At 51.1% G+C, this 26,271-nt stretch overlaps 1 protein-coding gene across 1 annotated transcript in view; it reads left to right on the top strand.

Annotated features, from left to right (window-relative positions):
- The window catches only part of LOC107123486 (excitatory amino acid transporter 5-like), a gene marked incomplete at its 3' end in the record, with an annotated part of 55,768 nt that extends 31,958 nt beyond the window's left edge, over positions 1 to 23,810 (top strand). Inside the window, exons 4-12 of the mRNA XM_015426741.1 lie at positions 391 to 603; positions 5,767 to 5,809; positions 7,755 to 7,977; positions 9,344 to 9,443; positions 12,700 to 12,933; positions 18,493 to 18,687; positions 20,948 to 21,082; positions 23,455 to 23,554; positions 23,682 to 23,810. Of these exons, the coding sequence (XP_015282227.1) occupies positions 391 to 603; positions 5,767 to 5,809; positions 7,755 to 7,977; positions 9,344 to 9,443; positions 12,700 to 12,933; positions 18,493 to 18,687; positions 20,948 to 21,082; positions 23,455 to 23,554; positions 23,682 to 23,810 (1,372 nt within the window). The remainder of the gene's footprint in view (positions 1 to 390; positions 604 to 5,766; positions 5,810 to 7,754; positions 7,978 to 9,343; positions 9,444 to 12,699; positions 12,934 to 18,492; positions 18,688 to 20,947; positions 21,083 to 23,454; positions 23,555 to 23,681) is intronic.
- Positions 23,811 to 26,271: the final 2,461 nt, after the last annotated feature.

Below are 26,271 nucleotides of genomic sequence, written 5' to 3'. Positions count from 1 at the left end.
GGCTCTGCAGCTTACCTGGCTGCTTCTTGCTCTGACTGAGGGCTGCTGGGAGCAGGGGGTGGGGCTTGTTGCATGTGCTCGCCCCCTGGGCTCTTTACTGCCAGAGCTCCGATCCTGTGCGCTCCTGCAGGAAATGACCCCTGGGTGTGTGTGATCACACAGCCAGGGATGGGAAATCTGGTGATTCTGCCTTGGTTGGGCGGGCAAACCAGGACTGGAAAAGGATTGTGCCGCTAGAGGTTCTCATCACAAGGGACGGTTACCTGCCTTTGCCAGTGGTCCGAGGAGGGCCCCCCCACCAAAGGGAGACCCTTGTGGAGCTAGCAGGTTTGGCTTCTGCCAGAGGGACCAACGACATCTGTCGTGATCGACTCCTTTTTCTCCCATCAGCCTGATGTCCGGCCTGGCCACCATGGACGCCAGAGTCTGCGGGAAGATGGGGGTCATCACCCTCACTTACTACCTCTGGACGACCTTCCTAGCCGTCACCACCGGGATTATCCTGGTGACCAGCATCCACCCGGGGGCCGCGGCGCAGAAGGAGGAGTACACGATCAGCAAGGTGGTGCTCAGCTCGGCAGATGCTCTGCTGGACCTTATCAGGTATTGGCATTCTCCTCCTGGCTGGCTTTGTTGTGTGCCTGACGTCATCTGTGTGCCCCGGAGTCCTTTTAATGCCTTTCGGATATCTAAAGAGCAAAGCCCTGACCTTGGAAGCTCAGCAGGTGGCGATTCCGCATGGGCTTTTCCCTCTGTTGATTTGGCAAACCCACGCTGGAACAAAAATCCCCCTCTGCATTGCATGCTGCTTTCGCTTTCTTTGCTCGTGGGATTTTATGGTACCCTCTGCACTGCATGCCGCTTTCGCTTTCTTTGATCATCGGGTTTTATGGTACCTTCTGCATGGATTTATGGCCGTTCCGGGGTTGACTTTGCAGTCAGTACGGCATTGCCCCAGGCAGGGGTCATTTAATTAAAAAAAAACAGGTGCTGGAGCTCATTTGCATAACTCATTTGGATATGCCACACCCCCTGACAAAGGGCAGGCACGCAAGCATGACCGGGTTCCCTGCTTGATCTTCTCCAGATCTCCGAGAACATCGGACAGGGAACCGAGGCATGTTTAGAATGCCTTTCTCTCCCTTCCCCATCTGGAAAAGGGAAAGAAAGGCATCTAAATCCCCGACTTTCTCCGCAAAAACGGGCCAGGAATGGCGGTCAGGGTGGGGGGCGCTCCGGGCTCCTTACTGCCAAAGGGACTGGATGGGCCTTTGGCCTGATCCAACATTGGCTTCTCTTATGTTCTTATGACCCCTGACCCCGGGGTCACTGAATGTGGTTTTGAGCTGCACCTTTTCCTCAGTGTTAAGAATGTGTGGAGCGGATGCCAGATGCAGAATCATCCAGGGTCAGCCCTGTTAGTATGTGGATGGAAGGCTACTAAGGGATACCAGGCAGTGGCAAACCGCCCCTGTACATTTCTTGCCTTAACAACAATGGGGTTGCCAGAAGTCAGTTCCGACTTGAGGGCACTTCACACACAAACACACACAAAGAACAAAACAGGATGTCTTACCCAAGCCAGGATCTGTCCCCCTGTTCTGGATGAGCATTGGGGGGGTTTTCTAGACAGCCTTGGGTCGGATCCCGACTATGTTTCCCCTGCTGATCTCCTCCCACTGCAGCCCAATGATCCTCATGAAATGCTGGCCCTGGGGGTTAGGGGACCCTCGGAGAGAGGAGGCTCTGCAGCGGGAAGGGGTGATCAGCGGAACTTGCCAATTTAGTCTGGATCCAACCAGTCATCAGGAAGATTCACCCTCCTGCAGGGTCTCTACGTCCCTATTAATTATACCTCCTGTAGTGTATTCAAAGCTGCCTTGAATGCATGATATGTTGTGAAACATCTAATTGAAATGCTATGTTAAGCTGCGTCCTGGGCTAGGATCCAAATACATCCAATCACATTGCTAGCCCAGGAAGCACCTAACCAATCACTATCAACAAGCTCCCTGAGCGGGAATGTCCGTGATTGGTCCTTATGTATGCAACCTTATTGGTTGGTAAATGTACAGTAGGCGTGGCTACATTAGCCCGGAGAGTTTAAAAGCAGAACAGCTGCAATGTAAAAGCTGTTCTGGCTATCAGATGTCGATCCGTGTGGGAGTTGTGTTCGAGTTGAAGAATAAAGTTGTGTTCTTGCTGAATCACTCTCCGACTGCTTTGTTAAGTGAGCGACTTAACACCTCCAGAATTTCTGCTCCTGCTGGCAATGCTCCCTCTAACCTGTGGACAGGGCTGGCGCCAGGTTTTTTTGCATACTAGACGAGGCTACCTCCTGGCGCCCCCCCCCTTTCATCTTCAGTCAGGGCTATTTTTGGGCAGGAACGCACAGGAACGGAGTTCCGGGTGGCTTCAGAGTTGGCCACGCCCACTACAGCCAAAACCTCTGCGTGCGTGGCCACAGAGGGAAGGTCTGGAGAGTGACCCCCCTCCCTGGCGACTCTGAGGTGGGCGGGCCAGGGGGGGCCTGGAAGGATCCGGGAGGCATTTAAATGCCTCCCCGTGCCTTCCCCAGCCTGTTCAAGAGCCGGCTTGCCCGAGTTCCCCGCAGCCGTGGGGCGCCCGGGCAAGCCAAGGGAAGGCATGGGGTGTGGCCTAATATGCTAATGAGTTTCAGCTGTTGGGTGTGTCCTGTTATGCTAATGAGTCCCTGGTGGGCTTTTTCTACAAAAAAAGCCCTATCTTCAGTGCATTTTTTGTTAATACTTTGGAAGCCAGAGAGGGAGTTATAGTGTTGTAGTTGTTGGAATGATTGCATTTTCCTGTATTGAAAGCCACAAAGGTGTGGTTTTTTTGGTCATTGCCTAGGCTTATATTTATTCCATACTCTCAGAAAGGCATGTCTAATATAGGGATTTTTAAAATCAACATTAACGCTTACTTTATCATGCCACAGAAAAGGGTGCCGCTCCAATCTCAAATCATGACCTTCTAGCTCCAACAACTGTTTATTTCTCAACAAAAACCATTTTTAGACATATCATTCTGGCTTTGTTAATCTGTTTCCTGACTTCATTGGGGGGGATACTTTAGTTCCAGCAAGGTTTGTTGTAGATCCCGCAGGTGAGAATCTCAGTCTGTAGGATTGGAGCAGATGCAGCTGTAGTGTACAGCTTGGGTGGGTGTTCATTGTATTTTCCTCAGAAAATAAATACAATGTTTGAACAGCCTTCCAGAAAATACTATTTTAGCCACCACGGATGTGGAAACTTTGTAAATAAAAAAGCAGAAGGGTACCAGAGAAAACCTGTTGCAAGACAGGCCCCAAAGAGACAATAACAGAACACCACTCGTGGTCACATACAGCTCTCAACTCAAAACAGTTCAGTGCTTCATCAGCTACTTACAACCTCTACTGGATAACGACAGTTCTCTTTCACAAATACTGGGGGGGGGGGGCAAACCTTTTCTGGTACACAGACAGCCCCCCAATCTCAAACAACTCCTCACCCACAATAATGCATCATCTAATTTGAACATGGACACTGGGACCAGAGCTTGCAATTAAACCCAGATGCCAACTGTGCCGCCACATACACCCAGACCACACAATCACTGGACCCAACAACATCAACTACACCATCTCAGGCTTATTCACATGCTCATCTTCTTAATATTGTGTTTGCCATTAAATGCCAACAATGCCCTTCCGTTCTCTAAAAAGTAAAGGTAAAGGTTCCCTTGCTCGAAAGCCAGTCAAGTCCGACTCTAGGGTTGCGGTGCTCATCTCCGTTTCAAAGCTGAAGAGCCAGCGCTGTCCGAAGACGTTTCCGTGGTCATGTGGCCGGCATGACTAAACACCAAGACGCACGGAACGCTGTTACCTTCCCACTGAAGTGGTACCTATTTATCTACTTGTAATTTCTTGCTTTTGAACGGCTAGGTTGGCAGGAGCTGGAACCAGAGACGGGAGCTCACTCTGTCTTGCAGCACCCGGGTCTTGAACTGCTGAACTACTGACCTTCCACAGCCTGGATTCGGCGTCTTAACCACTTGAGCCACCGCAGCTCAAGTTCTCTACATAGGGCAAATAGGTCAAACCTTATGCCAAAGAATAATAAATGGACACAAGTCTGACATTAAGAATCACAAGCCTGAGAAACCTGTAGGAGAACACTCCAGCCTTCCAGGACAATGGGTGACCTCAGAGTAGCTGTTTTATTGCAAAGGAACTTCAGGAACAGACTGGAAAGGGAAATTGCTGAATTACAAGCTGTTACAACACCCGAAACAACCCCCCAGGACTTATTCATTTCTTATCTCACTACATATGTTAAACTTATTCAGTCCTTACATATGTATTTTCACCAAGAAGGGCTATACATCCTCTTTATTGTAGTGTATTTTTCATCTGGAATAGTAGATTGGAATAGTGATTGGAACGTAATGCAATGAATATTGGAATGTATTTCTCTTATCTGGTGACAGAGGAGACATAACACCACACAACCATTCACCACACCTCAAAGAAAAGGATGCTATTACCTCCATACTTGAGAGGAGATGAATGGAGCGTAACAACAGGGTCTCAGTTACTTACTCTTAGCATTCCACAATTAAGGATACGTTTACACATCAGTTTCCTATTCTGACATATTTATTTGTTTCTCTGTGCACATTAGATGGCAATCCACATAATACCTTTTGTTAGGGCCAACCAGGTGGGTCAAACAACAACTATATACACTGCAAACACCTTTTTATGTTAAAGTGTTCTATATGTTCCATCTTATAACGTGCATTGTGTATTATTCATAATATTCTAAAACAGGTATATATTCATTACATGCAATATCAACAATAATAAATCAGTTTGTACAATCTAATAGCTACCAGTCAATTTACATCCTTTTTTACACAATCAACCCCAACGGGAGTTTCTAGAATTGTACACCTGCTTCTCCTTGCTTGAAAGTCTTCTAAAGGGGGAAGTTTCCTTTTGTGGTTACATTGACGTTTAAATTGATGTTTGTTGCTGGTCCTACAAAAGGCCCATCAAGTAGCTGACATTCATAGATGGAGTGCTCCTGTCTTTATCAAGAATATTATGAATAGTACACAATGCACTTTATAAGATGGAATATATAGAACACTTTAACTTATAAAGAAGGTTTTTGCAGAGTATATATTTGTTGTTTGACCCACCTGGAGGCTGGCATCCCTGCTTGATAAGCAATCACATGGCTGTTGAAACAATCTCCCCTTTGTTATGGGCTATCAAAGGAAAAAGACAGGAGTCACAGAGCCACTGGGGGGGGCGTAGTTGAGTCGGGGCAGAGGAATAGGGAGAGTTCCTTCCAAATCCAGGCATCCCTCCTGAGATATGCTGGTTTCCTAGGAGCAGTTACCCACACTGTCCCTTCCTAGTCCGTAAGGACTAGCAGCATGGAGTTTTTAAAACAGATGCACACTGGATTGCTTTAGCAAAGAGTGCTTTGCACCAGTGTTCCCTCTCAGCCGTGTGGGTGAGCGGCCGCTCATGAACACCGGAAGCCCCGCTTGGCAGCAGTCTGGAGCTGTGCAGGGTCTTGGCAGTGCCCACTGCCCATTTTAAGACTACAGCAGTTACGTTCTGCTCAGGATGTTAACTGTTCCGCTCAGTGGGGTGGGGGGGAACAGAGGGAACACGACTCTGTACTTTACCTCCCAATTCTGTATCCCCAGTCCCTCCATTCACGTCCTGCTTCGTTTTGTCTTCCCCAGAAATATGTTTCCTTCCAACCTCATTGAGGCTTCGTTCCAGCAGGTAAGTCCCCGATCCAAAACTCTTCTCAGCATAGCTCGGGCAGGTAAAAGTCGCTGCTCCTGTCCCCGTGCAAGCTCCCCTCTGTCCTTATCAGGGATCCGTGTTCTGTCCTCCGTGGAGCAAACAGCAGGTTGGGTGGAGGGTGAATTTGAACGGGGAGAGGAACGCATGGAGGAGGAAGGAGACATGAAACGCTGCCTCCCCCAACGCTGCTGCTGCAATCGAATTGGCTGGGATTGTATATTGTTAAAAAACCAACAAGAAGCACCAGGAGATTTGATTGACAGAGGCCGTGGCTCAGTGGAAGAGCCAACTGCTTGGCATGGAGAAGGTCCCAGGTTCTATCCCCGGCACCTCCAGATAAAAGGACCATGCAGGAGGTGATGTGAAAGACCTCCGCCTGAGACCCTGGAGAGCCATGAAGTGGGGCTGTAGCTCAGTGGCAGAGCCTCTGTTTGGCATGCGGAAGGTCCCAGGTTCAATCCCCATCATCTCCTGTTAAAAGGACCAGGCAGGGGGGGATGTGAAAGACCTCCACCTGAGACCCTGGAGAGCCATGAAGTGGGGCTGTGGCTCAGTGGCAGAGCCTCTGCTTGGCATGGAGAAGGTCCCAGGTTCTATCCCCAGCACCTCCAGATAAAAGGACCGGGCAGTAGGTGATGTGCAAGACCTCCACCTGAGACCCTGGAGAGCTGCTGCCAGAGCTCTGCTTAAAATGAGGCCTTTCACTTGAACGTATTGCTGGAAAATATTTCCTTGCTTACACACATCTTACATTCAGATATACGTCGAGGTATTTGGTGCACGCATATGGTCAGACCACTCCTGGGTGGAAGCTGTGATGGATGATAGGGACGGAAGCAGAAGAAACGACCATTGGAGACTAGACTCAAAACTTTTATTTTTACAATCAATAACAGACACAATAGATAAAGACATCAAAGAATATCTGAAGTTCAATGCCAGGTGTGGAGTCTCGCAACACATCGTATGGGACTCTTTAAAAGCGGTAGTCCGAGGCAAATTGATTGCAATTGCTTCCACCTATAGGAAAGGAAAACAAAAGCTAAAACAGGAAATGATAAGCAGAATCAAAAACCTAGAAGTAGAATACAGCAAACAAGGGAATAAACGTATCTACAAATCATTACTTCTAGAACGAAAAAAATTAGAAACTATAGAAGTATCACAAATCCAGAAACGGATTGCGTATATAAAACAGAAGTACTGGTTCAAATCGCCTCAATCAATCAAATTACTCGCTTGGAAATACAAGAAAAGAACTACTGAGAACACTATACATGCGGTTAGGAACAAAAATGGACAACTGCTTCATACGTCTAAGGAAATAGCGGAGGCCTTTCTAGATTATTATTCTTCACTTTACCAATCTGGTACACCTACGAAAAAACTCAGTGGAGGCATTTTTTAAACAATTCCCTCTCCAAGCCTTTCATCTCAACACAAAAAATGGTTAGAAGAACCTGTCACCCCAGAAGAATTAAAAAATTACATTCAGTCACACAGGAATATCCTTGTGCTGTTATGGCAGCTGCTGCCAAAGCAATGTTTTTTTAAAAAAATCCGCACTGCCAATCAGATCTCCATTGGCCTATTAGAAGCCTTGCTGAGCAAAAGTCCCACCAGGTCCTGCCCATTTTCTAAAAAAAACTTGGCAGGCACCAGGAAAAGTGTTCGTGGGTGCCATGGTGCCCGTTGTGTATCCCTGGGCTAGAGGGTCTATGTGGATAAGTTATCTCTTGGCAACTTTTTTTCCCAAGGGGTTCCTGCTAGTGATGTCGTTCTACAGAAAAGAGCAAGGCAAAGGTTAAGCCAGCGCTCAGACTGGGAATAAAAGGGGGCTGCCTGGCCTAAGCTGTAAGGGGAGTGGGTTCCTGCTGGGTACCTTCCGTCCTCACCGCTCCGCTCCCTGCTTTGATCCTAGTACCGAACGGTCGTTGTCCCAGTAGCGAAGTCCCCTGGATTCCCAAAGGTCCCGCTGAAGTCCCTGAGTTATGTCTATTTTGCACCGGATGCTGAAAACCCCAAGATCCAGCGGCCTGTGCTCCTTGAGATCACGCCGTCTCCAGAAATGACCTACAGGACCGTTCCTGGCACCAACACTGAGATGAACGTCTTGGGAATTGTGATCTTCTCAGCCACGATCGGTACGTGGTGAACCCTTATGTGACCAGTTTGGTGTAGTGGTTAAGAGCGTAGACTCTGATCTGGGAGAACCGGGTTTGATCCCCCACTTCTCCACGTGCAGCTGCTGATGTGACCTTGGGTCAGTCACAAGTTCTCTCAGAGCTGTTCTCTCGTGAGCAGTCCTCGAAAGAGCTCTCTCAGCACCACCTACCTCACAGGGTGTCTGTTGTGGGGAGGGGAAGGGAAAGGAGATTGTAAACCGCTCTGAGACTCCTTTGGGTAGTGAAGGGCAGGGTATATATCCAATCTCTTCCTCCTACTTCGCCTCGGAATCGGGCCTGGTGGCAGTGTTCCCTCTAAGCTAAGTGAGTGTGAGCTAGCTCACAGTTTTATAGCGTCCAGCTCACACATTTTTGTCTCAGCTCAGGCAGGAGGGCTCCAGAGCAGACTAGTTTATGCAGCAGCCAAATTGCTCGCTCACAACTTTAATGGCAGTCGCTCACAGAATAGAATTTTTGCTCACAAGACTCCATGGCTTGGAGGGAGCCTTGCCTGGCGGTTGTGTCATTTTGCCCCCCCCCCCCCAGGTGTCGACCAGAGTGACCTGTTTGCCCTTTCTATAGCCGAGAGTGGCTAAATGCTCTCGCACGGCATCCAGTTCCTAGCAGGAGTCCTCTTGAAGAGGAGACCTGAAATCTTTTTTGCAGGTCTGTCCCTATCTAGGGTGGCCAGCTCTGGGTTGGGAAGTACTATCAAACAAAGAAACACTGTGATAAAACTAGTTCCCACTAGTTAGCAGAGTGCTCACGTGAAGCCACAAACACAGCGGAAGCGTGCTGGGACCATGAGCTTTTCTGGGGGGGTTAACTGGTGGCGGTTAGTCCAGTTCCCACTAGTTAGCAGAGTGCTCACGTGAAGCCACAAACACAGCGGAAGCGTGCTGGGACCATAAGCTTTTCTGGGGGGGGTTAACTGGTGGCGGTTAGTCCAGTTCCCACTAGTTAGCAGAGTGCTCACGTGAAGCCACAAACACAGCGGAAGCGTGCTGGGACCATGAGCTTTTCTGGGGGGGGGTTATCTGGTGGCGGTTAGTCCAGTTCCCACTAGTTAGCAGAGTGCTCACATGAAGCCACAAACACAGCAGCGTTACTTTACCAGGTCATCTAGCTTACAAAGCTACACAGAGTCACCTTCCAAGTTTAGAAGAGAAACAGTTCTCTTTTTATTTGAGAAGTAAGACTCTATGGCATGATACCCCACTGAAGTCCCTCCCCTCCCTGAGCATCGGGACAAATGCATTGCAAAGCCCCCCTCAATGTACCAACCCCCCCCCCCCGTGCCTCTTTTTGCCTGCCCCAGTAACCCGTTGGCTGCTTCCCACCGCAGGCCTCCTCCTGGGGAAGATGGGTGACCGCGGGGTCCCCCTCGTCAACGTGTGCCAGTGCCTGAACGAGGCGGTGATGAAGATCGTCTCCATGGCCGTGTGGTAAGCCGAGCTCTGCCCTGCACTGACAACCGGCTGCTAGTTGCAGAAAGGGTCGCCGGCAGTGTTCCCTCTAAGCTGAGTTAGTGTGAGCCGGCTCACAGTTTTCTTAGCCTCCGGCTCACACATTTTTGCCTTCCCTCAAGGAAGGAGGGCTCCAGAGCGAACTGATTTATGCAGCGGCCAAGTCGCGCGCTCACAGCTTTAATGCCAGGAGCTCACAAAGTGGGATTTTTGCTCACAAGACTTTGCAGCTTAGAGGGAGCATTCCTGGGGATGGGGGCGTAGGGTTGCCAGATCCAGGCTGGGAAACTCGTGGAGCTTTGGGGATGCAGCCAGAGAACACAGGAACCCCAGTGGGGTACGATGCCGTGGGGTCCACCCTCCAAAGCATCCTTTTTTTCTTCGGGAAAAAGGTCTCTGTAGTCTGGAAATGAGCTGTAGTTCCGGAGGATCCCCTGGTCCCACCTGGAGGCTGGCCCCCCCACACCCTTTCCTTTGTCCAGCTGCAGTCTGGAACTTCTGGAGAAGGAGCCACTCTGGGTAGCTGCTTGTGCTGCAGCTTTTCAGTAAACAGGAAAAGCCTCATGAGCTCTCACGGGCCTTCTAGTGCTCCTGGAGAGGGAGGGGAAAGATTCCAAGACGGATGCTTAGGTCCCATTCGGCAGCCAATCGGAGAAAGTTTCCCATGAACCCACGAAGTTGCTTTTGATTGGTCCGTCCATCCCTGTAATGTCTGTTCAGACAGGTAGATAGAGGTCTTCTTGGCGCAGTGGTTAAGAGCGGCGGACTCCAATCTGGAGGACCGGGTTTTGATTCCCCACTCCTCCACGTGAAGCCTGCTGGGTGGCCTTGGGTCAGTCACAAGTTCTCTCGGGAGCAGTTTTTCTCTCAGAGCTCCCTCAGCCCCACCTACCTCACACGGTGCCTGTTGTGGAGAGAGGAAGGGAAGGCGATGGTCAGCCACTCTGAGACTCCTTCGGGTAGTGAAGAGCGGGCTAGAAAACCAGCTCTTCTTCTCTCGCCATGTTCCTCTTAACTGGAGATACAGGGACGGCACCACTGCTCCACTGTTCCCTTCCTCCCCACGGTGCTGAATGAGACCAGTATTGTCTACTTCCCCTGGTGGAAGCCTTCTTGGCGTAGTGGTTAAGTGCGCGGACTCTCATCTGGGAGAACCGGGTTTGATTCCCCACTTCTCCACTTGCACCTGGCTGGATGACCTTGGGCAAGCCATAGTTCTGTCCGAGCTGTTCTTGAAAAAAGAGCAGTTTCTGTCAGAGCTCTGTCAGCCCCACCTCCCTCACAGGGTGTCTTTTGTGGGGAGGGGGAGGGAAAGGAGTTTGTAGGCCACTCTGAGACACCTTTGGGTAGTGAAGGGTGGGGCATAAATCCAATCTCTTCTGCTTCTTCTCTTGTTCCCAGATCCCTCCACCAAGCCATTCAGTAGCCAAGAAGAAGTGAGGGAAATGCGGCCTCACTTGGCCTGGGCCCCTTTGGCGTCCAGCCATACTCGAATGGAAAACTGTGTGGTGATTGCGCTTAAGAAATTGTTTAACAACAATTATATACTCATAATACAAAAAGTGCGTACAAGATAGCATAAACAGTGTAACAACGTAATAGAAATGTTTGTTTGTTGTTAACGATGATCTCCGGAATATTCTACCATTTTGACAAGTTTCGTCTTCCGAACGGAGATGAAGGTAGATGAAGAGCATGCAACGTCTCTGGTCAGTTTTTCAACTGGTAATTACCGTTATTTTTCACTGTTGTGTCATGACATTATTGGAACAAGAGTTTACAGTAGTTCTCAGTGGGCATGTCATGACAATACCTTCAATTTGTACCCCGCTCACCCCCGAAGGGCTCTGAGCGGCTTACATGGTGCATGGTGCAGAGACCTATGCAGACACCCTAACTATGGCCACAGTACGTCTGGGGTGGGGGGAGCCCTACCAGGTACCCTCCCGGCTCCGATCGTTCGTTTATCCGGTGAGCGGGCGACTTCTTCCAGTTCTCTCAGGTGCGGCTTCCGTGGCCTCTGCTGTTCTTTCGGCTCTCTGGCGACTCCTCTCGGGGGCTGTTGGTTATAGGCCGTGGTGCGCAGCCATGGTGGGTGTCACAACGTCCTTGCGGCTCCGTACGTCCTCCTGCTGGCCACATCATCAGCTGCCGAGCCAACCGCCTCCTTGGGATGTCGCTGCCTCTCTTCATCTTCGTGCTGACCGCCATCCTGTCGCCGCCGCTTCTCGATTCCTCACTCGGCTGAAGCCCAATTTCGAGGGAGGGGTACCCCCCTGTCCTCCTACGGACAGGTACCCATTTACCTAATTGCCCCGAGGGGCTTTCGAACTGCTGGGTTGGCAGGAGCTGGGGCAAGGGCCGGGAGCTCACCCCGACCACGGTGGTATTCGAACCGCTGTTACAGCTGTTCGAGATGACTATTTCTACAGGCATTTAACTGCCTGTGCCACCGCCCCCTACTACAGTAGTTCTCAGTGGGCATTCTACAGCATTTTGCCCACTGAGAACTACTGTAAGCTCTTGTTCCAATAATGTCATGACACAACAGTGAAAAATAATGGTATTTACCAGTTGAAAAACTGACCAAGCTGCATGCTCTTCATCTATCTTCCATCTTCGTTTGGAAGAAGAAACTTGTCGAAACGGTAGAATATCCCAGAGATCATCGGTAACAACAAACATTTCTATTACATTGTTACATTGTTTATGTTATTTTGTATGCACTTTTTGTATTATGAGTATATCATTGTTGTTAAACAATTTCTTAAGCGCAATCACTACACAGCTTTCCATTCGTTTAGTGGATTTCTTTCTGGATCAACTACCGGTAGTAACTGTGACCATCATTTTGAGCCAGTCCAACTGTACCCGGGCAAGAGGGGTGGCTGAAAGTTTCAACTCCTCTCAGCCTCCCGGTGGCTCTTCCATGCCCAGCATCTCCTGTTTGCTGGCCTTCCCCCGTCTCCACCTTCTCCAGATTTCACCTGAGCTCTGCCCACTGGTCACTTTTGGGCCGGAATCCGGACTCTGTCCCATCCTTCCATCCCGCACACCCTGGGGATGGAGTTCCCTCACTCTAGGCTCCACATCCCCTGACTGTAGCTCCCTCTGAGCTGCGCTAGGGGGCGATGGCACACAAAATTTCAGATGCCAGCTCAGAGGTTTCTGCTTCTGCACACACAAAGTTTGGAGACAACGGAGGATGAGGGCCGGGTCGTCTCGTGCCTTACAGGTACTTCCCCTTCGGCATCGTCTTCCTGATTGCCGGGAAGATCTTGGAGATGGAGGACCCCATCATGATCGGGAGGAAGCTGGGCCTCTACGCCATGACGGTGGTGACCGGGCTGGCCATCCACGGCTTCGTCTTCCTGCCCATCCTGTTTGCGGTCATCACCAGGAGGAACCCCTTCCCCTTCATCCGGGGGATGCTGCAGGCCCTGCTGATTGCTCTGGCGACCTCGTCCAGGTGAGGGAGGGGGAGGGATCCGATGTGTCGCCTGACCGGCTCCGGGAGACAGCGCTAGTTTGGTGTAGTGATGAAGTGGCATGGACTCTAATCTGGGAGAACCAGGTTCGATTCCCCACTCCTCCACTCGCAGCTGCTGGTGTGACCTTGGGCCAGTCACAAGTTCTCTCAGAGCTGTTTTTGACAAAGAGCCGTTTCTGTCAGAGCACTCTCAGCCCCACCCACCTCACAGGGTGTCTGTTGTGGGGTGGGGAAGGGAAAGGAGTTTGTAAGCTGCTCTGAGACTCCCTTGGGCAGTGAAGGGTGGGGTATAAATCCAATCTCCTCCTCCTTCTCCTCCTAGTTTAGTTTTAGTTTAGTTTTATTATTACGGTCTTAAGACCGACGTACAGAGTAAGCACAATGTGAGGGAGAGAAGAAGAAGGAAAAAGTCGCAATATACAGAAATAGAAATCTGAATCTAAGAACTTTTAAAACGCGATTCCCGCAATCTGAGAATGAGTGCACAAAACTCAGCGACTGGATGCATAATCTCTACATTCTTATCTGAGAGGAGCCAGTGAAGTCTTGCGAGAGCCAGTTTGGTGTAGTGGTTAAGTGTGCGGACTCTAATCTGGGAGAACCAGGTTTGGTTCCCCACTCCTCCACTTGCACCTGCTGATGTGACCTTGGGTCAGTCACAAGCTCTGGCACAGCTGTTCCTGAAAGAGCAGTTTGTGTCAGAGCTCTCTCAGCCCCACCCACCTCACAGGGTGTCTGTTGTAGGGAGGGGAAGGGAAAGGAGTTTGTAAGCCGCTCTGAGACTCCAAGTGAAGGGCGAGGTATAAATCCAATCTCTTCTTCTTCTTCTTTATGTGCCTAGGTGTCCTGTCGACCAATGGGGTAATAATTTTAAGAAGAAGAAGAGATTGGATTTATACCCCGCCCTTCACTACCCGAAGGTGTCTCAGAGCGGCTTACAGACTCCTTTCCCTCCCCCTCCCCACAACAAACACCCTGTTTAAGACGAACCTCCCTGTGAAATGGGCAGCTGAAGAACATATGCTCTACCGATTCGACCTCGCTTAAAAGGCGTGGGCATAGGTTTTCAGAGTAGGAGGTTTTGTTGTACCTGCCTTGAATAATTGCAGACGGAAGGGCAGAACATCTAGCCAGGGCGACAATGCCACAAATACCGCATAAGGGTCCAGTAGAAAAAGAGCAGGCGTCCAGGGAGCACCTTAAAGACTAACAAAATTTGTGGCAGGGCATGAGCTTTCATGAGCCGCTGCTCAGATATAGCTAGGATGGGAGTCTACATGTCCTATATATTGGAAAGTGGGTCACATAAGGGACACGTAAGGGTCTGCAACACAGTCCACCACATGACACTTGAGATCCCACATGGTGTCACGGGCTGGGGTGCCGGTCAAAGGGAGTCCAGAGCAGGCCAAGGTCTGGAGCCAAGAAGGCAGTGCAAAGTCCCAAAAGCCAAGCCAGGGTCAGGAGTCAGAAACACAGAGCCAAGTCCAAATCACTAACCAGAAACGTAGTCCCAAAAGCCAGGCCGGGGTCAGGAGCCAGGAACACAGAGCCAAGTCCAAAGCCAGGGGGTGCGAAGGTCTAGGTGCACGAGCCGAGCTGGAGTGGATGCTAGCAGCACAAAGCTGACTTGTTGCTTCCACGAAGAGTATTGCCCAGAGTGTGGAGTTAAAGTCTGCTACCGATTAGCCAGCTGCATGATCGGCCAGGCTCCTGTTAGAACTCTGGGCTGGCTGGGCGTCTCCCCGGTAGCCTGGCCTCTCTTTGCCTGCTTGCTACGTTTTGCCGCAGTCGCTCCCTTAAACGAGTCACATGTGGGGGTTAGTCAGGAGGACTCTCAGCTTGCAGTTCTTCCCTCTTATCTGGGCCAGGTGTGACGACTGCTGTTACAGGCACTTGCCAGCTATCCTTCTCTGCTGCTTCAGAGGGGCCAGCTGCGGTTTCTGTGGGCGCTGTTAGCTCATCCTCATCCATGCCCATGACACATGGCATAGTGGCTAAGATCTTGGTGGAAAGGCCCTTTCCTGGGAGTAAGGCCCACTGAATAACATGAAACTTACTTCCAAGTAGCCCTGCTTAGGATTGCTCCTTAAGAGTGTCAGACCGGGATGTAGGACAGCTGTGTTTGAATCTCCACTCTGCCGTAGATGTTCGCTGGGTGACTCTGGTCCTGCCCTGATCTCTCAGTCTAGGCTACCTCGCAAGGAGGATAAAATGGAGGAGAGGAGAATGATGTGATAATTCACTGTGGGTCCCCACCCAGGAGGATAGTGGGATATGGAGGTAGAAAGTACTGTCAAGTTGTAGCCAACTCATGGTGATCCCATAGGGTATCCAAGGCCAGAGATGTTCAGAGGTGGTTTGCCATGGCCTGCCTTTGCGTAGCGACCCTGGACTCCCTTGGTGGTCTCCCATCCAAATGCTAACTGGCGCCTACCTACCTACCTGAGGGACTGCCTTTCCCCACATGTTCCCCAGAGAGTACTACAGTCAGGGTCTCAAAATTGTTTGGCCCTCCCTGGCCCTAAGGATATCAGGCTGGCATCAGCCAGGGCCTTTTCAGTGGTGGCTCCAACCTGGCGGAATGAGCTTCCAGAAGAGATCAGCCTGTGCCCAGTGCCACCATCGACAGCCTGTGCTTTCGCCAAATTGGAATAGCAACTGCTGACTGTATTTCTTAGTATGTCTGCTGCTAGTACTACCTCGCCATCGCCGTATAAGCCGATAACTAGTACTTTAAAGTCTTGTTTTTATGGTTATATTTACAGTAGTTGTTTTATCTGTCAAATTTCATGTAAGCCGCCCGGAGCCTGCCTTGGCGGGGTATAAATCAAATCAATAAATAATAAACCCAGCTTAGCTTCTGAGATCTGATGAGATCAGGCTAGCATGGGCCATCTGGGCCAGGGATAAAAAATAAGCACTCGCTGTCAGACCCGGAACACTACCTAGGTCGAATCTGCATTTGTCTTTCCCACCGGTGTCCCAGCCTTCTGACTCCGCCTTCATAAGAGCTGTCTACATTTGGTGTCATTTTCACACCTCAACAGTGCTAGCATACTTTTGCACATCTGCGTATGTTTATCGCCCTCTCGTGGCGGCCCCACTGTCATTGCACCTCCGCCCTGCTTTAAAGGAATCTTCTCCAAACAACGTTCAAACAAGCATAGAGAAAGACGGCATCACAGCAGCACCAAACTGATTTTAAAAAATGCAAATGCAGATTGGACCCTAGTAAGAAAGATCCAGTTTCCCAGTGCTGAAATGTGAGACATCTTTCCCAGAAGGCATCATGTTGCAGAGGTCATTAGTGGTAGCAGAGTGGAAGACAGAGGGATCTGAACCACTGTGGGGCGCAGGAAGTTCCCCTGTGTAAGCCCACGTGCCCCCTTTCCAGGCATAATGGTGCTGAACTAGATCCCTGGTGGTCTGATCCAGCAGAGCTCTTCTGAGGATCTTATGTCTTTGTTGCATTCTTGCGCAGGCTAACCCTGATTGATTGCCCCTCATTAGTTAGTGAGTTGGTGGCCAGGGTGCATTTGGACTTTCCAGCATTAAATATTGTGGGCCATTCCTACTGTATCGGTGCCATAATGGCACTTCGGGGTGATTCTGCACTGGCTTTTCCCTCCGTTATTTTACCAAACCCACTCCAGAACAGAAATTCCCCCACTGCATTGCATGCCGCTTTCACTTTCGTTGATGATCGGATTTTATGGTACCTTCTGCATAGATTTATGGCCGTTCAGGGGTGACTTTGCAGTCAGTACAACGTTGCCCCGGGGTATCTGAATGTGGTTTTGACCTGCACCTTTTCCTCCCAGTTGAGAAGATGTGGAGCAAATGCGAAATGCAGAATCGCCTATAGTCCAGCAGCCGCACAGCACTTGCACTTAAGATCAGAGCACATCCCAGTGGTCTGCTTTTCTCCTACATATTGAAACCCTCTGCCTAGAGGGGAAAGGCCGTGGCTCAGAGGTAGAGTCTCTGCTTGGCATGCGGAAGGTCCCAGGTTCAATCCCCAGCATCTCCAGTTCAAAGGACCAGGCAGCAAGTGATGTTAAACGCCTCTGTCTGAGACCCTGGAGAATGTTGGAAGTGAAGGACTTTTACACTGTCCCATGCCTTGGACTCCAGGGGGGACTTGCTATAGAGCTAGATTGTTAGAGAGGTCAGGACACAAGGGAACCTCTGGTCACTCTTCTGCTATCCCTTGGATGTGCAGACTGATATTCTTTGGGACCTTCCTTCCTTCCTTCCTTCCTTCCTTCCTTCCTTCCTTCCTTCCTTCCTTCCTTCCTTCCAGAGGGGGGCTGCTAGAGAGTTAGACTGATAGAGAGGTCAGGACGCACGGCTATCTCTTTGATGTGGAGACTGATACTCTTATGGACCTAACAGCCCTCTCTCGCACCACATTGCCTCTTCCATCTTGGTAAACATGAGAGCCAGACATGCCGTCCTGTATCTCCATCCATTGAGTCAGTTAGGTTAGAGAATCTGTCTCTACCCTTTCGATCTAGAAATAGAATTCTACTGGAGAGCAATTTTGGTGTAGTGGTTAAGAGCACGGACTCTAATCTGGGAGAACCGGGTTTAATTCCCCACTCCTCCACTTGCACCTGCTGGTGTGACCATGGGTCAGACACAAGTTCTTTCAGAGTTGCTCTCTCAAGGGCAGTTCTCTCAGAGCTCTCTCAGCCCCACCTACCTCACAGTGTGTTTGTGATGTCCTCGCTTATTGGGGAGACGGTTTCACCTTTAAAACACACTCTGTGTACATTAACTTGGTAGATTTCTGCTGCCACCAGGACCTAGGGTATGGGCACTTCAGAGGACTATGTGGCCCTGAGGAAGGACTATTCTGATTGCTGAGATAAGTTTAAACAAAAAATTACTTATTTAATAAAGAACAAAATAGGTTTCTGGTTATTTTGAACTGTTGCTGAAGAAAGGAACTTGTAAATATAACTGGCAAATCTTGGCATCACAATCAGTTTCTCAAACTCCAAACTCCACTCTGACAGGCTTAGACACTCAGTCTAATCTCTCTCTCATCAGCCAGTCACATCACACTTGTCTCCCTCTATCACTCTCCTTACATTACTGGAGTCACAGTAAACATTTAAAGAAACGCACACACACCAAAAATGGAATCATTACAGTGTCCGTTGTGGGGAGTGGAAAGGGAAGGGATTGTAAGCTGCTCTGAGACTCCTTCAAGTGGTGAAGGGCAGAGTATAAATCCAAGCTCTTCCTCCTCCTCCTCCTCCTCTTCTTCTTTATTAGCTTGAAAAGTTAAAGAATGCTCTGTGTATCTCTTGTTTCTTGCAAACACGCACAGCGCAGCCCGAGCAAGAGAGCTTTGCTGTACTATAAGCTCTCCTGTGAGCACTCTGCTAACTGTACCATGGAATCCAGCAGAGAGCTGCTGCCAGTCTGAGTGGGCGAGACTCTGATGGACCAAAGGTCCAATTCAGTGTCAGCCAGCCTTGCGTATGCCTTAGCCCACTTTTAACAGGGGCAGCTCTCCCCTCACAGCTCCGCCACGCTGCCCATCACCTTGAAGTGTCTCCTTGAGAACAACGGGATCGACAGGCGGGTGGCTCGGTTCGTCCTCCCGGTCGGCGCCACCATCAACATGGACGGGACGGCCCTCTATGAGGCGGTGGCCGCCATCTTCATAGCCCAGGTCAACGAATTCGACTTGGACTTGGGTCAGATCATAACCATCAGGTGAGTCCGTTCTCCTTTCCCTGGGGTTTTTTGCTTTTTTGGGGGGGATTAGGGTATTCTGAAAATGCAACTAGACATATTGGATTGAATGAACCGGCGTGTGCGTATCCGCACGCAGAGCGCCATCAGGCCGCATTCAGCTTATGGTGACCCTGTGGGGTTTTCAGGGCAAGAGATGAACGGAGGGTGGTCTGCCATGGCCTGCCCCTGTGTAGCACAAATCCTTTTGCTGAAAAAGCCTGTCTGTTTGTACACGTGCACGCATCTAAGGCTGCATGACACAAGACTGATGTCATTGCTATGACATGGCACACAACAACACCAGGGCTCTTTTTGTAGAAAAAGCCCAGCAGGAACTCATTAGCATAATAGGCCACACCCAATAGCAGGAACTCATTAGCATATTAGACCACACCCCTGCCAGCACAGCTCATTAGCACATTAGGTGGGTGTTACCAGAAGAACCCCCATGTTACCAGAAGTGTGGTCATCCAGCCACACCCACCTTTTGCTTGTTATTCTGTTTACCTTGTTTGTTGTCAAAACCAGGGTCTTTTTTTGTAGCAGGAACTCCTTTGCATGTTAGGCCACACACCCCTAATGTAGCCAATCCTAATGAGTTCCTGCTGGGCGTGGCCAGCTTGGGAGCCAGCCGGAACTCCGTTCCTGTGCGTTCCTGCCCAAAAATAGCCCTGAGGCCAACGGATGCTGTTTCAAGTGCTCTCGGTTTCACTTTAAATGTATCCAAGTGGCCGTGTAAAGTGCCACGAAGTAACAGCCAACTGATGGCAACCCGGTAAAGTTTTCAAGGTAAGAGACGTTCAGAGGTGGTTTGCCTCTGCGTAGCAACCCTGGACTTCCTTGGTGACCTCCCACCCAAGGACTGACCTGGGCCGACCCTGCTTAGCTTCCAAGATCTGATGAGATTGGACCAGCCGGGGCCCTCCCGGTCAGAGCTTGAACGAACCTAATGGGGTATTAACGGGAGCGGGGCAACAGGCAGCATGCAGGCGATAGCGTAACGTATTTTAAAATTGATTCTACAGTGTGTCCAGATGAAATCTTTACAACTTCGAATCGTGAAACCTTTACCACTTTGACTCACAATAGAGATTGAATGACGACACAGATCATCGTGAAGTTTGCTTTCTAGAGTAAAACATATCCCGACGTCTATTTTTACATGCAGTTATCCAAATTCCACTTCGAAGAAGAAGAGATGGGATGTATGCCCCGCCCTTCACTACCCAAAGGAGTCTCAGAGCGGCTTACAACCGCCTTTCCCTTCCCCTCCCCACAACAGACACCCTGTGAGGTAGGTGGGGGCTGAGAGAGCTCTTTGGAGAGCTGCTCCTCAGAGAACAGCTCTGAAAGAACTGTAACTGACCTAAGGTTCCCCCAGATTAGAGTCCGCGCTCCTAACCACTACAGCAGACATGAGCACCCCCTTCTTGCCTGGAGGATATCAAGTAGATACTCCGAGTCTCTCCAGGTTCGCTCAAGCACACTGCATCTAACATCTCGGAATAGTGCTAGTGATCTTCTGTTGTAGTATTGTTCAGTTATCTAGAAGAAGAGAAGAAGAAGAGATTGGATTTATACCCCGCCCTTCACTACCCAAAGGAGTCTCAGAGCGGCTTACAAACTCCTTTCCCTTCCCCTCCCCACAACAGACACCCTGTGAGGTGGGTGGGGCTGAGAGAGCTCTTGACAGAAACTGCACTTTTTCAAGAACAGCTCTTATCAGAGCTACGGCTGGCCCAAGGTCATCCAGCCAGGTGCAAGTGGAGGAGTGGGGACTCAAACCCAGTTCTCCCAGATTAGAGTCCGCGCACTTTACCACTACACCAAACTGGCTCTCTACACTCTGCTGGAACACTAAAAAATTTGCTAGAAGAAACTTCCTGAGTTTCTTTACTATATGGAAAAATCCGTGTGTTACATTTGGGCGCTGGACTTATTCAAAGCTGTAAAGGTTTCAAGTGGACACCTTTGATTCTTAATAATGTTTAATAAAGTTTTGTAAGCTTCGAAAAATCAGGTCCTTAGCATCGGTCGGTCGTCCCAGCAGCTTTACTGTCATTGGCCAAAGCCACAGAAGGTGGGAGAAAGTCGGCCTTTGCTCCCTCCTCCCCAGATGGGAGCTCCATTTCTGACCCGTTGAACTTGGAGGGATGCTCGGCCGTCCCTTAGCTACGATGGAGGGGAACGGAGATCCCCTCTGACAGCGGCGGCGCTCTGCCTTCTCCTCTTCCCGCAGCATCACGGCCACAGCGGCGAGCATCGGGGCAGCTGGTATTCCCCAGTCGGGGCTCGTCACGATGGTGATCGTGTTGACCTCCGTGGGCCTTCCCACCGAAGACATCACTCTGATCATTGCAGTCGACTGGGCCTTGTGAGTGGATCCACACATCCCTTGTTCCACCGGCACGCGGGCCCCTAGCTGGGATTTTGTGGCTTGTGGGGCAATTTCTTTTTCTGGTGGGGCTGAAGTTCTCAGTGCAGAAAGGCAGGCCAGGATTATGACTCAGCTACCCCTCTCTCTCTTGAGTCTCCCGAAGCTGTCTATTCTACGCAGGTGTTCTTATGCCAGCAGTCACCCTTATCCTATTGACCATTTAGCCAACAGAAAGCTGTTTCCAGGAGAGATCTCTGAATTGCAAGCTGTCGGTCACTTTAGACAACAGTTCTCAGCTGCTGCAAGTCAATCGCTTCTTCCAGCCTAAGCAACAGTTCTGATGACATGCCAGCAGGTGGGGTGATGACTTCTATAGTCAAGAAAGCTAACACTTAGGCAGGAAAACTCTCTGAAAGGAGACCATTTCTTGACACGGAGTTAGAAGGGGCCCTAGAGGTCACCTACTCCAACCCCCTTGCGTAGTGCGGGGATTAGTCAATTACAGCACCCCACTCTGCTTAAAGGAACGCACGACATAAAAAATGTTTTTAAATGATTGAAAAAAGCATTGACAGAAGAAATTCTTGTGGGGCTGTGCCTTTAAGAAAGGGCCCCACTGTAGCTATGGGCCTGCCGGCACATCCCCCTAGCAGCCCATCATGTGTGTTGATGTGGCTTGGGGAGGGCCCAGCAGAAGGCTGAACAGTGGGCTGGTGCTCTTCCCCAGTCTGCCTCAGATTCCATGCTAGGGGTAGCATTCAAAGTATCCCCTTTTTCTCCCCATCTCTCCGGATAGTGCTAACCCAACCTGATACCCAAAACATCAGGTGCGTTATCGGGTCAGCAGTGTCCAGCTGCATACCCCTATTCCTGATCCTCAACCCGCTTTCTCGGAGCTAGCAGGAGTTCTGCGTGTTTAGCTTCCAGTGCCTGGCTACCAGCATCCAAAACTGTTTGGTCTTGCCCAGCCGTCAAACAAAGACCCCTTAGAAAGAGGGAGAAAATTCCAAAAAGGGGGGGAGGTGTGAAGGTTCCTCTTTGGAGATTGTGGAGTAGCTGGGAAGCATCGCTGTGGTGGAGGGTTAACTGGTGTGGTTCGTCCAGTTCCCACGAGTTAGCAAAGTGCTTAAATAAAGCTACAAACGCCAGCAGCGTCACTTTACCAGGTTACTCAGCTTACAGAGCTACAGAGAGTCATGTTGCAAGTTTAGAGGAGAAATACTCCTCTCGTTATTTGAGAAGTACAATTTGGATAGAAAAGAGCAGGGACAGGACAGAGTACTAACTTACTAGCTAAAGGATGGAGTCAGATGGCGAGAGGACCATCTGCCTCATGGTGCCAAGGGAGGACCGCATGTCTCTCTCTTGGTGCATGTAGGGAGAGAGATTGTCTTCATCTGCACGTGAGAGAGGAGAAGGAAGGGGAAATGGTCCCCGAGAACACAGTCTGCATTTCAAAGGGGACAGTGGCAGAAGGGTAAACTCAGGAAGAATTTATTTATTCTATTTATACCTTGCCCTCCCCGCCAAAGCAAGCTCAGGGTGGCTTATGGGCCCATTGGCAGCATAAAACGACAAAACAATTTAAAATCATAAAAACTATTTGGAGGTACAGCATATTTAGGATGGGAAAAACTGCCCTGTTGGTCACCATAGGGGAATTCAGCAGCTGGCGTCTTGCTCCTTAGTGCCTAGTTCTTTAATACGGGCACAGATGTTAAAGCAGGCTGCCATGAGTCGGTTATAGGGTGTAATTAGTTGGCGTGATGGTGGCCGTTTAATGTGGCCTCTCACTCAAACGTTTGGCGGAAGAGGTCCATCTTGCAGGCCCTGCGGAATTTTGATAAATCCCGCAGGGCCCTGATGTCCTCAGGGAGCTCATTCCTGATGTCCTCAGGGAGCTGCCACCGAGAAGGCCCTAGCCCTGGTCAGTGTTCCCTCTAAGCTGAGTGAGTGCGAGCTAGCTCACAGTTTTTTAGCCTCTGGCTCACACATTTTCGTCTTAGCTCAGGAAGGAGGGCTCCGGAGCAAACTGATTTATGCAGCAGCCAAATTGCTCGCTCACAACTTTCATGCCAGTAACTCACAAAGTAGAATTTTTGCTCACAAGACGCCACAGCTTAGAGGGAGAACTGGCCCTGGTTACAGCCAGCCTGGCATTAGTGTGCCTCTCTAACGATCTAGTCACGAAGTCCGGAGGCTGAGGCAGGGACATCGCACTGGGAACTTCCAACAGTATTGACTCAGGGCAGCAATGGCCATTGAGAGGGGAAATGTGACTGTTCCTCTCCAGAGATTGTGGAGAAGCCAAGGAGCGTCGCCGTACAGCTCCAGTGGTGTCTGACCGGTTGTCTTTGTCTCTCTCCCAGGGACCGATTGCGCACCATGACCAACGTCCTGGGCGACGCCCTGGTAGCAGGAATCATCGCCCACATCTGCCAGGAAGATTTTGCTCCAAGGGCAACCCAGGTATGAAAAGGGGGGGGGTTTACACGTGAACGGCGAAGCAAGGTGTAGGTGGGGCGGGGGCGGCAGGACTCGATCTGCTAATCCGGGTTCCTGTGTTTCTCCCCCGAACACTCCCCCTCCCGAGCAGGACTCCGGGAGCCGGAAAGACAAACCAGTCCCGGCCGAGGCGATCCTGGCCTATCCCAAAGACCACGTGCTGGAGATCATCGAAGAGGTCTTACTGGAACGGACGGGCATCAACTACAACATCTGCCAGGTGTGATGCCAGGAAAGGCATCGAGGTGGGCGCGCAGCTGCCGGAGCCTCCGAACGTCCCACCACGCGAGAGCCTCGTCACGCACCAAGGCAGGGGAGAGATCCACTCACTCCGGGGGTTGTGCCTCCCGCCGGGATCAGACCGAAGGTGTCTCGCCAGTGTCTTACAGCTCAGCCGTGACTGAGAACGAGGGTCTCTGCCCCGAACCGGAGGAACATTCCAAAGGCACGTCCAGTTGGTTTCTCGGCATTTCAGGATTTAGATTGTAAGGAGCTCCTTAGGATAAAACAGGACCAACGGCCACTAATGAGGAATATCTGGAGGCCGTGTTGACTTAAATACTGGTGGAAGGTCACATGGGGGGGGAGCTGATCCCTCAAGGAGCACCTTTGTGGGAAGACCATCTTTTTCGGGCCACCTTTCCCCTTCACCACTTCCCTTGGTTTTTTGAAAACTTTTCCTAGCAGCGTCTTTGTACTCGCTGAGATCTCGTCGCTCTGACTGCGGTTCTGAAGTCAAGGCTTCTGTCCATCGCACGGGCTGGACCTCTCCTCGGCTGCCCGGCAGTGCCTGCTGGCCCGGACTGTTGCTTGCAGACCCCCAATCCGACAGCTCTGTGTGTGTGTGTGCGTGCGTGTGCCAACGCGCTGATTCTCAGGCTGCGAGGTGTCCCAGTGGCGTGATGCCCCTTCTGGGGTGGGGGTGGGGGGTGTCCAGACAAGCCCAGGAGGGCCCATGGTGGCACATTCCAGAGATTGTGAGGCTCAGGGAGGCAGGAGATGTCAAATGGGGTTGGGAGGGCAAGGGAATCAACGCACTGAGGGGAAGGGGTATCGTAGAGGCAGACACATGGAGCCGCTTCCTTCCAAGCCAGAGCCTTTATCCGTCATCTGACAGGCAGTGCCTCTCCGGTGAGGAGATTAACCATGAAGCAGACTAAGCACGTGCTTAGGGCGCCAGGGCCAAAGGGGGCACCACAAAGTTGGGGAAAGGGTGAAAAGCTTAGTTTGTACAGTACATTGTGTTATCCTATGAATAAATGTTTGTATTCCTGCAACCTGCATTGTTTATCTGGTCAGACAGGTCAACCACTAAAACGGACTGGGTCAGTGTGGAAAGGAGGGGGGGCACCGAGATTGCTCTGTGCTTAGGGCACCGGTGAGCCTTAATCCGCCCCTGAGGAGGGGGTTTGGCAGAGGAAGAGGTCTTTCCCTTAAACCAGGGATTGGACCCAGACCTTCCCCCTCGCAAACGGGGTGCTCTGCCGCTGGGCCCCGCCACCTCCCCTCCACCAGAGGCCGGGTGTGTGAAGAGCGACCGGCAATGGGGGGGGAAAGGGTCTTTGAGATGTGCAGAGAGAGATGGGCTGTGGGGTTCGGGGGTGGCAGCAGTTTGGTGTCGTGGTTAGGAACGCGGACTCTAATCTGAGAGAACCAGGTTTCATCCCCCACTCCTCCACATGCAGCCGCTGGCGTGACCTTGGGTCGGTTACAAGTTCTCTCAGAGCAGTCCTCGAGAGAGCTCTCTCAGCCCCACCTCCCTCAGGTAGGGAGGGGAAGGAGTTTGTAGGCCGCTCTGGGACTCCTTTGGGTAGTGAAGGGCGGGGTGTGAACCCAATCTCTTCTCTCTCCTTCTGTGACCCGCCTGGTGAGGCAGGACGAGGCCCGAGCCCAGCAGCAGGACTCTCCAGGGTGGGGGGCAGGAGGGGGCAACCGCGGTATCCTCAGCCACAGGGCAGCGTTGGCCATTCTGTCCCAGGGAAGCGCAACGGTTGGGGAGGCAGCCAGCCAGCCTGGAGGGGAGAGCCAGGGCTCTCTGGGCCGGGGTGTTCCCAGGCAGGGCCTGCCAATGTAAAGCAGGGAACAGAGGAGAGGAGGGCAGAGCTCAGCTGGAGGGCCAGGGGTGAAGCTGGGGCTGTAAAAGGGGAGGGGAAAGGGTTGCCAGCGGAGCCTCCTGAGCAAAAATCCTGCTTTGCGAGCTACCGGCATTGAAGCTGTGAGCGAGGGATTTGGCCGCTGCGTCAATTAGGGTGCGGTCACACGGTCTGTCTGATCGGGTTCCGCCGCTGTTCCCTCCTGCATCTGAATCTGCTGACTAGATAGGCCGATCCGCCTCCCGTGGCGAAGCCGGCTCAGTCGCGCAGTGTCCGCGGTTTTTCCTGCCCCTTGGGAAATCAAGTGTTTTCCTCGCACTCGTGCTTTGAATGCGCGATTTCGCCTTTCTGGACAGCCATCTATCGCAATGGTTGCGATTAGGGCCGTCTAGGGTTGCCAAATCCTTTTTACCTGGCGGCGGGGGGCTCCCGGTCGGCGTCCTCAGCGCGCGCGCGCCGCGTGCACGTCAGCCGGTTGTGACGTGATGACGCCGGGCACGCTGGGGGCCGGGCCACAGCCATTTGAGGGGAAAACACGCGGGGGTGGGGTTCCCCCGGGGCCCGATTCCGTGGGGGCGGAAATCGGGA

This window comes from Gekko japonicus, unplaced genomic scaffold (assembly GCF_001447785.1).
Source record: "Gekko japonicus isolate JY-2015 unplaced genomic scaffold, Gekko_japonicus_V1.1 scaffold3822, whole genome shotgun sequence".
Lineage (NCBI taxonomy): Eukaryota > Metazoa > Chordata > Lepidosauria > Squamata > Gekkonidae > Gekko > Gekko japonicus.
This window is presented reverse-complemented; position numbering and strand designations above follow the sequence as displayed.